Raw genomic sequence first — 13877 nt, 5'->3', positions numbered from 1 at the left:
AGCCTGGCTCCCATCTTCTGAGAGTCTGTGGGCCAGAACCAGACTGAGGCCCTTGGGGCTTGAACTCTAGCCTTTTAATAATTCTTTCAATACACAATGCTATGTGGCAGGCACCCTACTGGTCCCAACTCCCCCACTCACCAACTAACTTAATCCACAGCCCAGCCCTCCATCAGGCAGGCTTCTCTCTGCCCTCTGGAGGGAGTCTTTGTTTCTTCTACCCACCCCCACAACCACAAGTCCCCTCCTTCAATGTAACACCAGCTCAGTCACGCTGCACTACCACCCGCAGGTTAAAGGTCTCCCCAGCTAAGTGCTCCGGGGTGGATCCTTCCATCCACAGCTCATTACGTGCAGCCAGGATTGGCCAAGGGTGCTGGGCAACTCCCAGCTCCACCCCATTTCCTACCCTCTCTAAGCCTGTTTCCTCACCTGTAAAACGGGGATAACAGGACCTAATTATAGGGTTGTTGTAAGGATTAAGTGATTGTACTTTATATATTATATAAATTATGTGAAATAACTCAGGTAAGGCACCTGGCAGAGTGTCTGGCACGAAGTCAGGATAATAATGAGCTCAGTAAACATCAGATACTACTATTATCATCTAGTCCCAACCGTTCACTTTATGCGTGAGAAAACAAAGACCCCAAAGATCATGCCACTTGTCCCACATCTCACAGCCATCCACAGCAGGGTCAGGCTTCGTGCAGTGCAAACACTTGCTGAGCTCCCAGGAAGCTCCCTATCCTTATGCCACGGGTAAGGATTTCAAGATGGACAAAACCCTAGACTAGAACCTAAGTCCCCTGCCCCTAATGTGCTTGCTCAGTAGGATGGAGTCTAAGATTTTTTTCTGTCTGGAACTGGGGAGAGAAATGGAGACTTTTGTTCAAAATTTGTTCAAAATAACCATCTATGGTTATACGGTTACAACAAAATAACAAAATGGAAGTGACTAAAGTCCTTCACTACACCAGTTCCTCAGATGTCACCTCATTGTTTAGCAAAAGTGATAGCTCTTCTCTGACATTTGAAAATGGTATTAAAAGAGCTCATCCCTCCAAACTGCCTACCATTTCCCACTTCTCAGAAGATAGGATGGGAAAAGGGACAAAATCACAGGTCTGGTAATAGTAAAAATCAGGAGAGGAGGGTTCTAAAAGGGCCTAGGGGGGTAATTTTTCCTTGAGGTCCAAACTTTCAGCCCCTTGACTTCTACTCAGATCTAAAGAGGCATTATCGACCTAATCATTCCCCCCATGGGCAGACAAAGTGAGCTCAAGAAAGCAATCTCATCCTGGAGACACTCAAGCAACGCTCTTGAAGGGATCTTTGCCTCGGTGGGAAATTATACTGGACAACTTCTAAAGTTTCGCACATACTAAACCAGCTTGCCTGTCCCCACTCCCAGGTTTTCCAAGCTGCTGCTATAGGCACAGGGTTATCAGAGGATCTGTCTGTTCTAGTCTCGTGGAATCTGCTACACCCAGGCCCATTCAAGACCTTTAGAGGCCCTCGGCACTGCAGGATTGTGGGATCCTGCTTGCAGATCATATTCAAAATTAAAATAATACTAACCTATTAAGTACACATAATAAAGGCCAACAAAGTTCAGATTGCCTTATGGCGCTATTAGACTAATCAAGAATCTAAATGACTAGAGGCCAATCCTACCATCTCCCACACCCCATATGCTCATTTCTACATGCTTTTTTAGTTTTCCTTGCTTTGCTCATCCCCGGTCTACCTATCTAATGACCAACACTGCCCAGACCCATCTCTGCCCTTTAGGCAGGGGCCACTTTCTTCTGGTAATCAACACATAAGCCTGTTTTCTGTCTATAACTGATATGGAGTGATTCAGCCAAAAGCTAGACCATGTGCAGGGTGTCAAAAGGGAGCACCCTCCATGCTACCAAAATGGAGGTGGTGAGGACAGCCACCAATGAAGTAGCTACTATAACCCAGCACTTTATGTATTTTAGTTCTATGCTTATGGACTCCTGCAATGTCAGGATTATGACCAATAAGTGGCTGAGCTGACATTCAAAGGCAGATTGATTCCATGGTGAGTCAGAATGGCTCAGCCTGTGTGACAACAGAGAACAGAAGCCCAGCCAATCAGAGAGACAAAATTAGAGTGTCCCAGCAGGAAATCTGGGAAAACTCCTATGGGAACATTCCAGTGGCCCTGAGCGCCTTACTGGCAGCTCTGAACGTGGCAGGGCTCCTTCCAGCTCCCGAACTTGGTGTGATCCCCAACTGCGGTGTAGTCCGGTTCATCATTGGCATCAAAGTCGTCCTCCAAGGCCCCAATAGGGAAGTCCCCGCAGTCGCTCTCCTCCACCTCGGCATTGATGTCAAACACCTGATCGTTCTTCTTAAACTTGTCCACCAGGGCCGACACCGACTGGAAGGGACAAAGAGAGCCCCCAGTTCTCTGCATTCCCGTCACCACCCCCGCCACTGCTGGAGGACCCCCCCCCCGCCACTCCCCGGAGCCAGTGTTCTCACGACAGCAAAGCGCTGAGGAAGTTTATATTGTGTGGCACAGGACGAAGCTGTATTGTCGTCAGGCACATTTGGTAAAACATGGAACAGGAATCTACATCCTTTAACTACATGTTTAGAGAAGACAGTTTTCCATGGAAACCATTTATTTTGGAGGTTGTAGTAAGTAGGCTAAAGGGGGCCAGGCTAAAAATACACAGAGGAAGGCTTTACACGTGATAATTTCTCAGGAAACTCTGTGCCAAGGGACTCAACCCTGAAGAGGAGGAAATTCCTCAAGCTTGACAGCAGCCTAAGAGACCAGAGGCCACTGGGACAACCATGTTTGAGAGTAAATCTGATAAAAATCGTGCACCCAGGAGTGGAAGGACTGCCTTACCCTGGGGAAGCAGACATGAAGCTGATCCCAATACTCTAATCCCAGCTGGCTAGTGAGCCTGCTGCAGCACACACCACTCCCACCCCTGCCCCAGGGCTTAGTCCGTACGGAGGAGCCAAGGGAAATATTTTCTGTACTGCTGGCTAAATAAAAACGATGCCACAGTTTTGGTTCCCATTGGGCAGAACTAATCTTAGGCCATCTCACTGAAACCACAAGCTGTTGGAGATATGCCCAGAGCCCTCAGAAGTCCAGAAATTGACCACACCTCATTATGTGTTTCACTGTCCCATTTAGTGAACTGGAACCCCGCCAGGGAAGGGCAGATCTGACGGTCTTCCACACACTGCTGCAGGGGCGCTGGGAGGACAGGAAGATCACAAAGAGGGTTCAGAGCAGGATGGAGACACGCCTCACCCCCTCAAGATGACCAGGGCAGCACCATGGAGGGAGGGGCACGGCCACCTCCTGTTTCTCGGGAAGAGGCTGGCTGGCAGCCGATCTGTTTGCAGACCACTCTCCTAGCAGAGGGCGCGCACTCAGGCACATGCCCACACTAGAGGCAGGCTCCACACTGGCATCCCAGGAATGAGGAAAACACTAGAGCAGAAACCCAAAGCACAGACTTTGACTCTGAAATCGACTCTGTGCCCTATGCTAGAGTTGGGAAATCAAAAACCCATCCTTAAAGCATAGTAAGTGCACAGCCAATTGTGCAATGCCACTCATTCTAGTCCCAAATTAAACTAGGTATAGATTACCTACCTCAGCTGAGTGCATACACCTGGACAATTGTTAGTACAAAATAGTTATACTCAGCAAATTTTAGACAAGAATAAACAGGAGAATGGGCCCCGTAACATCTGCGTAGCCCTGCAGAGGGGAGGAACAATTTCATGTACACATGAAAATCATTCCACGGGAGAACAGCGCCTGGCCCTCACACCACCCTGGGCCTGTCCTCAGAGGATCTCCCAGAGGGGGGTGTGGAACGGGGGTAAAGTCACTGCCAAGCCTGTATGAGGGACTGACAACAAGACAGATCTGTTCTCAGACCACCACGGAGGATTCTGAAAACAGTTCACAAAGCCCTCTTCTCCTCAGGATCCCCTGGGTTAGTAACAGGCCTCTGGCTCAACAAGTCTCATAAAGCCCCTCTCCCAAGTCCAAAACTCTGACACTCCAGGGTGACTGCTAGCAGGGCACCTGAAGGACGTGGCACATACAGACCACGAGCACTGGCTACTACTGTTGAAGACTCCATGCTGCAGACAGGCTGAAAACTTAGTTTCTCCCGAAAAAATGCCCACTTTGTCATTCCAGAGGAACCTTCTGGGCAAATAAGCAACAGAAGAGCATGATGGGCTTACTACACCCATGGTTATGTAGAAACTTCTCTGATGACGGAACTGCTCTGCTAAAAGGCATCACGTGGACCTACCTTTTAAATCGGTCATTTCCACCCAACCTAAATCCGGCAAGTCAAGAGGTTCTCCAGTGGAGAGAGTCTGGACATCGGAGGGAAAGAGCAGCTCACTTCTATAGTCGTGGCAGTGGAGGGTGGAGAGAAACACCCCTGCTGTACTGCACTCATCAAACGAGGCTGCTGTCTTCTGGAACATGGGATCAATCTGAGCACAAAAACAGAGGGAACCCAGAATTATGGGATGTAGCCATAGGAAATAGAAAATCTCATTCACTGGACCCTGCTCATTCGCAGCTGCATATACTGGATTGAAATGTCTCTGCACATGATCAAAAAAGGGGGAGGGCCTTTCTAACTGATCAGGTAAAATCCCATCCCAGTTCAAAAGGAGGGCTGTACATGGTCAGATGGATAAATGTACACAGTAAATGGTGACAAGCTTATACCGTGTCAATCTGTTTGTTTACAAACAACCCAATCAAAAAATGGGCAGAAGACTTAAACAGACATTTCTCCAAAGAAGACATACAGATGGCCAACAAACACATGAAAAGATGCTCAACATCACTAATTATTAGAGAAATGCAAATCAAAACTGCAATGAGGTATCACCTCACACTGGTCAGAATGGCAATCACCTAAAAATCCACAAACAATAAATGCTAGAGAGGGTGTGGAGAAAAGGGAACCCTCCTACACCATTGGTGGGAATGTAACTTGATACAGCCACTATGGAGAACAGAATGGAGGTTCCTTAAAAAACTAAAAATAGAACTACCACTTGACCCAGCAATCCCACTCCTGGGCATAGACTCAGAGAAAACCATAATTCAAAAAGATACATACACCCCAATGTTCACTGCAGCACTAATTACAATAGCCAGGACATGGAAGCAACCTAAATGTCCATCAACAGAAGAATGGATAAGGAAAATGTGGTACATATATACAATGGAATATTACTGAACCATAAAAAGGAAGGAAATTATGCAATCTGCAGAGATGTGGATCGACCTACAGATTGTCATACAGAGTGAAGTCAGGAAGAGAAAAATATTGTACACTATCACTTATATGTGGAATCTAGAAAAACGATATAGATGAATTTATTTGCAAAGCAGAAATAGAGACACAAACGTAGAGAACAGAAGTATGGATACCGGGGGGGAAGTGGGTGTAGGATGAATTGGGAGATTGGGATTGACATATATACACTATTGATACTATGTATAAAATAGATAACTAGGGCTTCCCTGGTGGCGCAGTGGTTGAGAGTCTGCCTGACGATGCAGGGGACACGGGTTCGTGCCCTGGTCTGGGAAGATCCCACATGCCGCAGAGCGGCTGGGCCCGTGAGCCATGGCCACTGAGCCTGCGTGGTCTTGTGCTTCATCCTAAGAACCCCAAGACTCATGGGATCCTAGCATGACCCCCTGCCTCCTCTGCCTTTTGCTCCCTGGCCTGTTTTCTGAATTGAATCATTAACCAGGACTGCAACCTCTCTGTGTGACCAATTCCAAGTGCCCCTCTCTGACAACCACCTCTTGTCTTTCCAGACTACACCTTCTCCAATGCCAAGATGCCTTTGGTCCCATCAGGCCCTACAGTCTACTGGTCACATGGCTGTCCTTCACACACCTCTTTTCCCAGCTAAAATTCCACAAGCAATGATCACAACCACCCCCTTGCCTACACTCTCAGCTCCAGCGCCCCTTTCAGCTGTGTCACATTCACTCAGCTAAACACAATCCTTTGTTAAATCTAACTTTCTGCCTACTCCATGCTTGCACCCACACAGCCAGTCATGGCTGGAGAAAGACACAAAGTCATGGAACTTCCCTGGTGGTCCAATGGTTAAGAATCCACCTTCCAATACAGGGGACGCAGGTTCCATCCCTGGTTGGGGAACTAAGATCCCACATGCTGCGGGGCAACTAAGCCTGCGTGCCACAGCTACTGAGCCCATGTGTTTTGGAGCCTGTGCGCCACAACTAGAGAGAAGCCCATGCATCACAACGAAGAGCCTGCGCACCTCAACGAAAGACCCGCATGCTGCAATGAAGATCCCATGTACCACAACAAAGACCCGACAGAGCCAAAAAAAAAAAGATATAGTCATGCTGACTGACCTCACTATAAATCCATCCTCCAGTGCCCTCAGGGAAACCCTAAGTGTTGTCTAGCCATCAAACTACATTTCCCTAGTCCCTCCACTCTCCCATTTTCCTAGATGACTCCCTACTACCTTATCCTCTCTTCAAACCTCCAACACTTTCCTCCTCTATACTGTCAGTTGAAGATCTGGCTTATTTCACTGATGGGGGTGGGAGTGGGGGGTGGAAGGGGAAGCACAACCAGAAGAGAATATCCAGAATGCACCCATGTGCACACACTCAAGCCCCACCTCTCATCAGCCACTGTGCTCCTCAGACAAGCCCCATCCAAGCCATCCAATCCTTGCCCTTCTCACCTGCTCAAACACCACCCTAGAATTTCTCCTCCCTTTTCTGTGCCATCAATAATTCCTACTCCACTAGACTGTTGCCATCAACAAGTAAACATGCTGATAATTCTCCCATTTAAAAAAACAAACAACAAAAAGGCATTTTTCACAGAACTAGAACAAATAATTATAAAATTTGTATGGAAACACAAAAGACCCCAAATAGCCAAAACAATCCTGAGAAAGAAGAACAGAGCTGGAGGATTCACACTCTCGGACTTCGGACTATACTACAAAGCTACAGTAATCTAAACAGTATGGTACTGGCACAAAAAACAGACACATAGATCAGTGGAACAAGATAGAAAGCCCAGAAGTAAACCCATGCACTTATGGTCAATTAATCTATGAAAAAGGAGGCAAGAATAAACAATAGAGAAAAAAATGATCTCTTCAATAAGTTGTGGTGAGAAAACTGGACAGCTACATACAAAAGAATGAAGTTAGAACACTTTCTAACACCATACACAAAAATAAACACAAAATGGATTAAAGACCTAAATGTAAGACTGGAAACCATGAAACTCCTAGAAGTATACACAGCCAGAACACTCTTTGACAAATTGTAGCAGTTATTTTTTTGGATCTGTCTCCTAAGGCAAAGGAAACAAAAGCAAAAATAAACAAATGAGACCTAATTAAACTCAAGCGCTTTTGCACAGCAAAGGGAACCACTGACAAAATGAAAAGACAGCCTACTTGACTGGGAGGAAATAATTGCAAATGATATGACCGATAAGGGGTTAATATCCAAAATATTTAAACAGCTCATACAACTCAAAATCAAAAACAACAAACAACCCAATCAAAAAATGGGCAGAAGATGTAAACAGACATTTTTCCAAAGAAGACACACAGATAGCAAACAGACACACGGAAAGATGTTCAACACTGCTAATCATCAGAGAAATGCAAATCAAAACTAAAATGAGAGGCCTTCCCTGGTGGCGCAGTGGTTGAGAGTCCACCTGCCGATTCAGGGGACACGGGTTCGTGCCCCGGTCCGGGAAGATCCCACATGCCACGGAGCGGCTGGGCCCGTGAGCCATGGCCGCTAAGCCTGCGCTCCGCAACGGGAGAGGCCACAACAGTGAGAGGCCCGCGTACCGCCAAAAAAAAAAAAAAAAGACGATAAACAGGGTCTTCCCTGGTGGCGCAGTGGTTAAGAATCTGCCTGCCAATGCAGGGGACACGGGTTCAAGCCCTGGTCCAGGAATATCCCACATGCCACAGAGCAACTAAGTCCGTGGGCCACAACTACTGAAGCCCGCATGCCTAGGGCCCATGCTCCGCAACAAGAGAAGCCACTGCAATGAGAGGCCCGTGTACTGCAGTGAAGAGTAGCCCCCACTCACTGCAACTAGAGAAAGCCTGTGTGCAGCGAGAAAGACCCGATGCAGCCAAAAATAAAATAAATTAATTAAAAAAAAAAAAAGACCACAAATAACAAATGCTGATAAGGATGTGGAGAAAAGGAAACCCTTGTATATAGTTGGTGAGAATGTAAATTAGTGCAGACACTATGGAGGGTTTCCAAAACACTAAAAACAAAACTACCATTTGATCCAGCAATTCCACTCCTGGGTATATATCTGAAGAAAACGAAAACACTGATTTGAAAAGATACATGCATCCCAATGTTCACAGAGACATTATTTACAAGAGCCAAGATATGGAAGCAAACAGATGTTGCTACAATTTAAAAAAAAATTTTACAATTTAAAAAAAAATTTTGCTATTAAAAACAATTTCAGTGAACATTCTTGTACCTGTTTGCATTCTTCTGGGAGTATATTTGTAAGAAAATATACACACACACACACAATGGAATACTACTTAGCCATAAAAAAAAAAATGATGTTTCGCTGTTTGCAACAGCATGGCTGGACCTCAACATGGCTGGGGGTTATTATGCTTAGTGAAATAAGCCAGACAGAGAAAGACAAATACTGTATGTTATCACTTATATATGAAATCTAAAAAGTAAAACAAAGGAATGTATATAACAAAATAGAAACAGACTCAAAGATATAGAGAACAAACTAGTGTTTACCAGTGGGGAGAGGGAAAGGGAAGGGGCAAGATAGGGGTAGGGGATTAAGAGGTACAAATTACTATGTAAAAAATAAATAAGCTACAAGAATATATTGTACAGCACAGGGAATAGAGCCAATATTTTATAATTTTAAATGAAGTATAATCTATAAAAACTTTGAATCACTGTGTTGTACACCTGAAACTAATATAACATTGTAAATAAACTACACCTCAAAAATAATTTTTAAAAATTAAAAAAGAATATACTGTGCAAATATTCTCATGTCAATAAATACTACATCATTCTTTAAAAAAACAAAACCAAAAAAACACAAAAACTCAGGACCTTACTTTCCCTTGCCATTCCATTACTCTGCCCCAATTTATAGCAAAACTCTTCTAAAAAACTGCCTCCCTTCCCATTTATTTCCCCCTGCCCAATTCATTTTGAAAAATTTCAAACCTACAAGAATGCTGAAATAGTAATATGAATCTCTGTGTAAATTTTACCTAGATTTCCCAAAAGGTAACATTTTTCATATTTGCTTTCTCCCTGTACGCTTTCTCCCTGTACATTTTTCATATTTGCTTTCTCCCTGTAATCCCATATTTGTAAAGCAAATATGAAAAATGTTACCTGTTGGGAACAGGTAACATGTAACAGGTAACAGGTAACGTGGCTCTATTCCCTGTGCTGTACAATATATTCTTGTAGCTTATTTATTTTATACATAGTAACTTCCAACCTTCTTGGAAGTAGATATTGCAAGACTTTGCCTCTCTGGCAGTTATTAAGCTATTGCCACTCAGCTCCAAACCTACCTTCTATACTTTGCTCTGTGATGCTGGACTGGAGACCACACTTCAGCTGTGCCAGCAGCTCCCTATTGGGCTCCACCAAAAGGGGGCACTAGAGGGAGATGGCAGGGCTGGAGGAAGGAGAAGGGACAGACTTCCTTCTGCAGGATTCCTGTTCCTGGGAGTGTCACCCAGCAGTGATTCACCAACCCAGCAGCAGCAGGTCCTACCTGGGCAGTAGCTGAATTTAACTTGTACTTTTTCCTTATACTCACAGAACCAACCTCGCTGGGTGTCAATAAGAGACACCAGCACCAGTGGGCATTCCCTCATCAGACATCTGGGTCCTGGGCCCCCAAGCCCCTCCTCCAAACTCGGGGACACCAGCATCAGCCAAGCAGCACCCCTTCCTTGGAGGTCTGAGCTGCAGCTTCCCAGGGCCCCTTCACCAAGCTCACCATGGCCTCAGGCTGCCACATTTGACACGGTTGACCACTCCATCCTCCCTAAAACACTCATTTCAATACCACACTCTCCTGGTCTTCCCCCACCTACTGGACGTTGCTTATTCAGCTCTCTGAACTGTGAAGACAGGGGTATCCGGGCCCAGTCCTTTTTCCACATACACTTATTCCCTTGGTGATCAATTCCAGTCTCGTGACTTTAATTACTAAGGTAAGAGAAAGAAAGAGAAAGGTAAGAGAAAGAAATAATCTAGTCCATCGTTGGTGGGATGCAGGTTAGAGAAAGAAATAATCTAGTTCATCGTTGGTGGGAGAGTAAGTTGGTGTAACCTTTTTGTGAGGGCAATGGAAATTTCATGTCTCAGAATTTTCTTACAAATATACTCCCAGAAGAATGCAAACAGGTACAAGAATGTTCACTGAAATTGTTTTTAATAGCAAAAAATTTTTTTAATTGTAGCAACATCTGTTTGCTTTAAATTAACTGCTAATTTATAAAGAGGCCTCTGGTACCATGCCTTTAAGAAGATTCCTCAGGATTTGCTAAATCATGTAAGGTTGTTTAGAGCATGGACTCTGGAGCCAGACCACTTAGTTTCAAATCCCAGTTTACTTACTAATTACGTCATCTAGGACAAGTTACTCCACAGCCCTGAACCTCAATTACCTCTTCATAAAATGTAGCAAGGATGTTGTACGGACAGAATGGGTTAACACAGGACACGGGCCTTGGGCAGCACGGTGTGCCTGGTAGACACACAATAAATGTTAGCTGTCATCACCACTGCTGCATATACTACAGAAGAAAATTAATATTTTAATCAATTGGTTTTCTCAGTAATTTGCCATCTCGTTCTACTCAATCATTCTGAAATACTGAGGGAAAAGCAGGGACCTAACCCTGTCAGTCTTCGCTGTAAAGCTAAAGGATGACAATGCAGAGACACCAGTTGAATATTTTACTCCCTGGAGGCCTGAACAAGCACATAGCAGCAAGTTTCTGCCACTGAGCCTCTGAATTAGTCAGAGACTACACTGGGCACACAGTTTCTCACCTCACACTTTCGATCTGCTTCGGAGACGTTGAGGTTGTTTATATTCGGCTCGATGGTTTTGTACAAGTGCTTCTTCCTTGGCTTTGGAGCCTTCTTGGTTGTTCCTGTTTCGGTTGCACTTCCATCTACAAGGAGTAAGACCGTGCACTGCAGGGGCTGCTTTGGAGCACGTAACTGAACTTATCAATTCAAGTTCTTCAAAACTCTAGAGAGTGATCGTAATTAAAACACATGCCATCCGCTCAAAGCAGCAGGCACGTCTAATCCGCAGCTTAGGGAGAAACCAAACTACTAGATTAAGTATTTGGTTTCTGATACAAGTCAATTTCCAAAGACTCCCCAAATCAGAAGCTCCCTAGTTGGTGATGTTTACTCAATCTTGTCTAAATAAAATCTAAAAGCTTTTATAAGGTCCTTCTCTTTTCCAAAGAAGAACAAATCTAGTGTTTGAGTATCTTCTCAAATATAATTCTGAAAATACCCATGTCTTCAACAGAATGAGAGAAGTGAATTCTTGTGACTTCATTTCAGTATGTTACTCAAATAACTACCTGCAACACCCTTTAAAAAAGCCCCTTACATCCAGATCCCAACCCATGTACCTGCACCATGGCCCTCTTCTTCTTCGGGAGATGGTGCATCCTTGCCCAGCCCACCAAGGACTCTGTATACATCAGCATGGACGGCATCTACGCGCACAGCATAGATCTTAGTGCTGGCATCCAGAGTGCCGGCAGCCACCTAGTCAAACAAGCAGAGCTGTACTCACGGTGATCATAAAAAAGGAGCAGCTGAACGGCAAAACAAAGCGATCTGCATAAAATATGTACTAGCCCTTAAGAAAAAAATGCAAAAGATTCCCCTAACACAGGGAATAAAAAAAAATAACAGATATTTTCTCTACATTTCATCAGTTAAGGAAAGAAAGTAAAGTAGCTAATAAAATGTCTTAAACAAGGAAGGCTCTCATGTATTTGTAGAATTCAATTATTGTGCTATGCTAAGGATTAGCAATCACTAGCATTAATTCAGATGCAAGAGAAGGTGAACATCCTTCTTACTTTAAAGTTGGTCGGTTCGGCATCTTTCTGTTTAAGAATCTCTGACATAAAATCAATCAAGTGCAAGCCAAAAGCATTCTTGGTGGTGATTTTCTGAAAACAGAAAGTTTTAGAAAGGTTTGTTATTTATAGCCTATGCTTACATAAATAATGCTACCCTGTCATGGGAAGCTAAACTTTTAAACAGGAATATCCCACATCTCAACACAGATATCCATTCCCACAAACATCTGGTGATACAGCTAAATCCACGTGTGTACTTCCTCATTCTCAAGGTCTGGAGTGACAGCACACAATTCCTGAGTGTTCCTGTGTGCAGGTCCTATTCTAAGCACTGACACAGAGGGGCTCAGTGACCCTAAGAACAACTCTCAGGCAAGGACTATTCTCATTCCCATTTTACAGAGGAGGACCACCCTGCAGCACAGTGGCTGAGTGACTTGCCAAGGCCACGCAGATTTGTAAGTGACAGGATTCCAACTCAGGCTAGATCTAGGGCTCACAATTAGCCCACAACCCTACTATCTATCTACTATCTAGCTCCAAAACTACACTATTAACCCCTAGTGTGCTGCCTCGTGACACACCGCAGGGGGCAGGCAACTTGTCAGAGGGACATCAAAGGTCTATAAGAAACAGTAAAACCACAATGAAAACACCAGCACTGAGAAAAGTCACTAGAGAATAAAAGTGCACAATCACTGATCATGCATTCTCTACAGAATCAAGAGGACTAGATCTCCTCTCTGATCAAGCTGCAAAATCGTCACTGCTTAAACCCGCAGATACTCACGTTTTCAGCAGACAGTTTGATACAGGTGGAGTAATGCTCAGTAATCTGCGTGTTTGTAAACTTAGGAATCGTAGCTGAAACATCAACATTCCTAAAGGAAAAAAAAAAAAAACAACTCTGGCAAGGATCAACGACACTGGATCTTTTCAAAATCTAGACCCAGAATCCACAAGGTATTGTGGTAATGCAAACCCACGTAACCCACCACAACAAGGCAGCCCAGCGCCCACTCACCTACTGGAGGGGGAGGCCAGCAAATGAGGCGAGTCTGTGCTGAACTGCAGGTCAAAGACCCTGGAGCGCCTCCGCTGCAGCCGCTCCTTCTCATCGTCATTCTGAGGAAAGTCTTCAAGGACTGGGGTGCCAGGAGTATTGAGAGGGGCCTTCCTGGGCAGGGCCATGGAGAACACCTGCTCTGAGGGTGAGGAGGTGCTGTGGTGGCATTCACGGGTCCCTGAAGGAGAGTTCTTCATCGTGGCTGACAGCAGTGGAACAAAACACTTGCTCAGGAAACCTTAAGCAGGACATTTCCTACGTCTAAACAGGGGCTGGGACCTGTCCTAGGGTGGAAGTTCACAGCACATTTCCCACCAAGATCTTTTCCAACTCTAATATCCTATGGCTAGAACCTCTGTAGTTCGGGTTTCTTGGGGGGTGATGGGTTTCTGATGCTCCTGCCAATCTGGACAAATATCCCCTGTGCAGCTACTGTCAACTGACAGTATATCCACTGTGACAAATATCCACTGTGCAACCTAAAGCACTAAATATCCCCTGTGCAGCTACTGTCAACCTAAAGCACTAAATGGGATGTAACAGTGGTAAGAACAAGTCGCTGCCTCTGGTA

At 44.9% G+C, this 13877-nt stretch overlaps 1 protein-coding gene across 2 annotated transcripts in view; it reads right to left on the bottom strand.

Moving 5' to 3' along the window:
* Positions 1–13877, bottom strand: part of NCAPH (non-SMC condensin I complex subunit H) — a 36154-nt gene that overhangs the window by 13221 nt on the left and 9056 nt on the right. For both annotated transcript variants that reach the window (XM_032653529.1, XM_032653530.1), the window contains exons 2-9: positions 13265–13508; positions 13031–13121; positions 12238–12330; positions 11779–11917; positions 11177–11301; positions 4335–4524; positions 3162–3253; positions 2208–2413 (exon numbers count right to left, since the gene is read on the bottom strand). In XM_032653529.1, the coding sequence (XP_032509420.1) occupies positions 2208–2413; positions 3162–3253; positions 4335–4524; positions 11177–11301; positions 11779–11917; positions 12238–12330; positions 13031–13121; positions 13265–13508 (1180 nt within the window). The remainder of the gene's footprint in view (positions 1–2207; positions 2414–3161; positions 3254–4334; positions 4525–11176; positions 11302–11778; positions 11918–12237; positions 12331–13030; positions 13122–13264; positions 13509–13877) is intronic.

This window comes from Phocoena sinus, chromosome 13 (assembly GCF_008692025.1).
Source record: "Phocoena sinus isolate mPhoSin1 chromosome 13, mPhoSin1.pri, whole genome shotgun sequence".
Classification (NCBI taxonomy): domain Eukaryota; kingdom Metazoa; phylum Chordata; class Mammalia; order Artiodactyla; family Phocoenidae; genus Phocoena; species Phocoena sinus.
The sequence above is the reverse complement of the archived record's forward strand: the minus strand, read 5'-3'. Positions and strand labels throughout refer to the sequence as shown.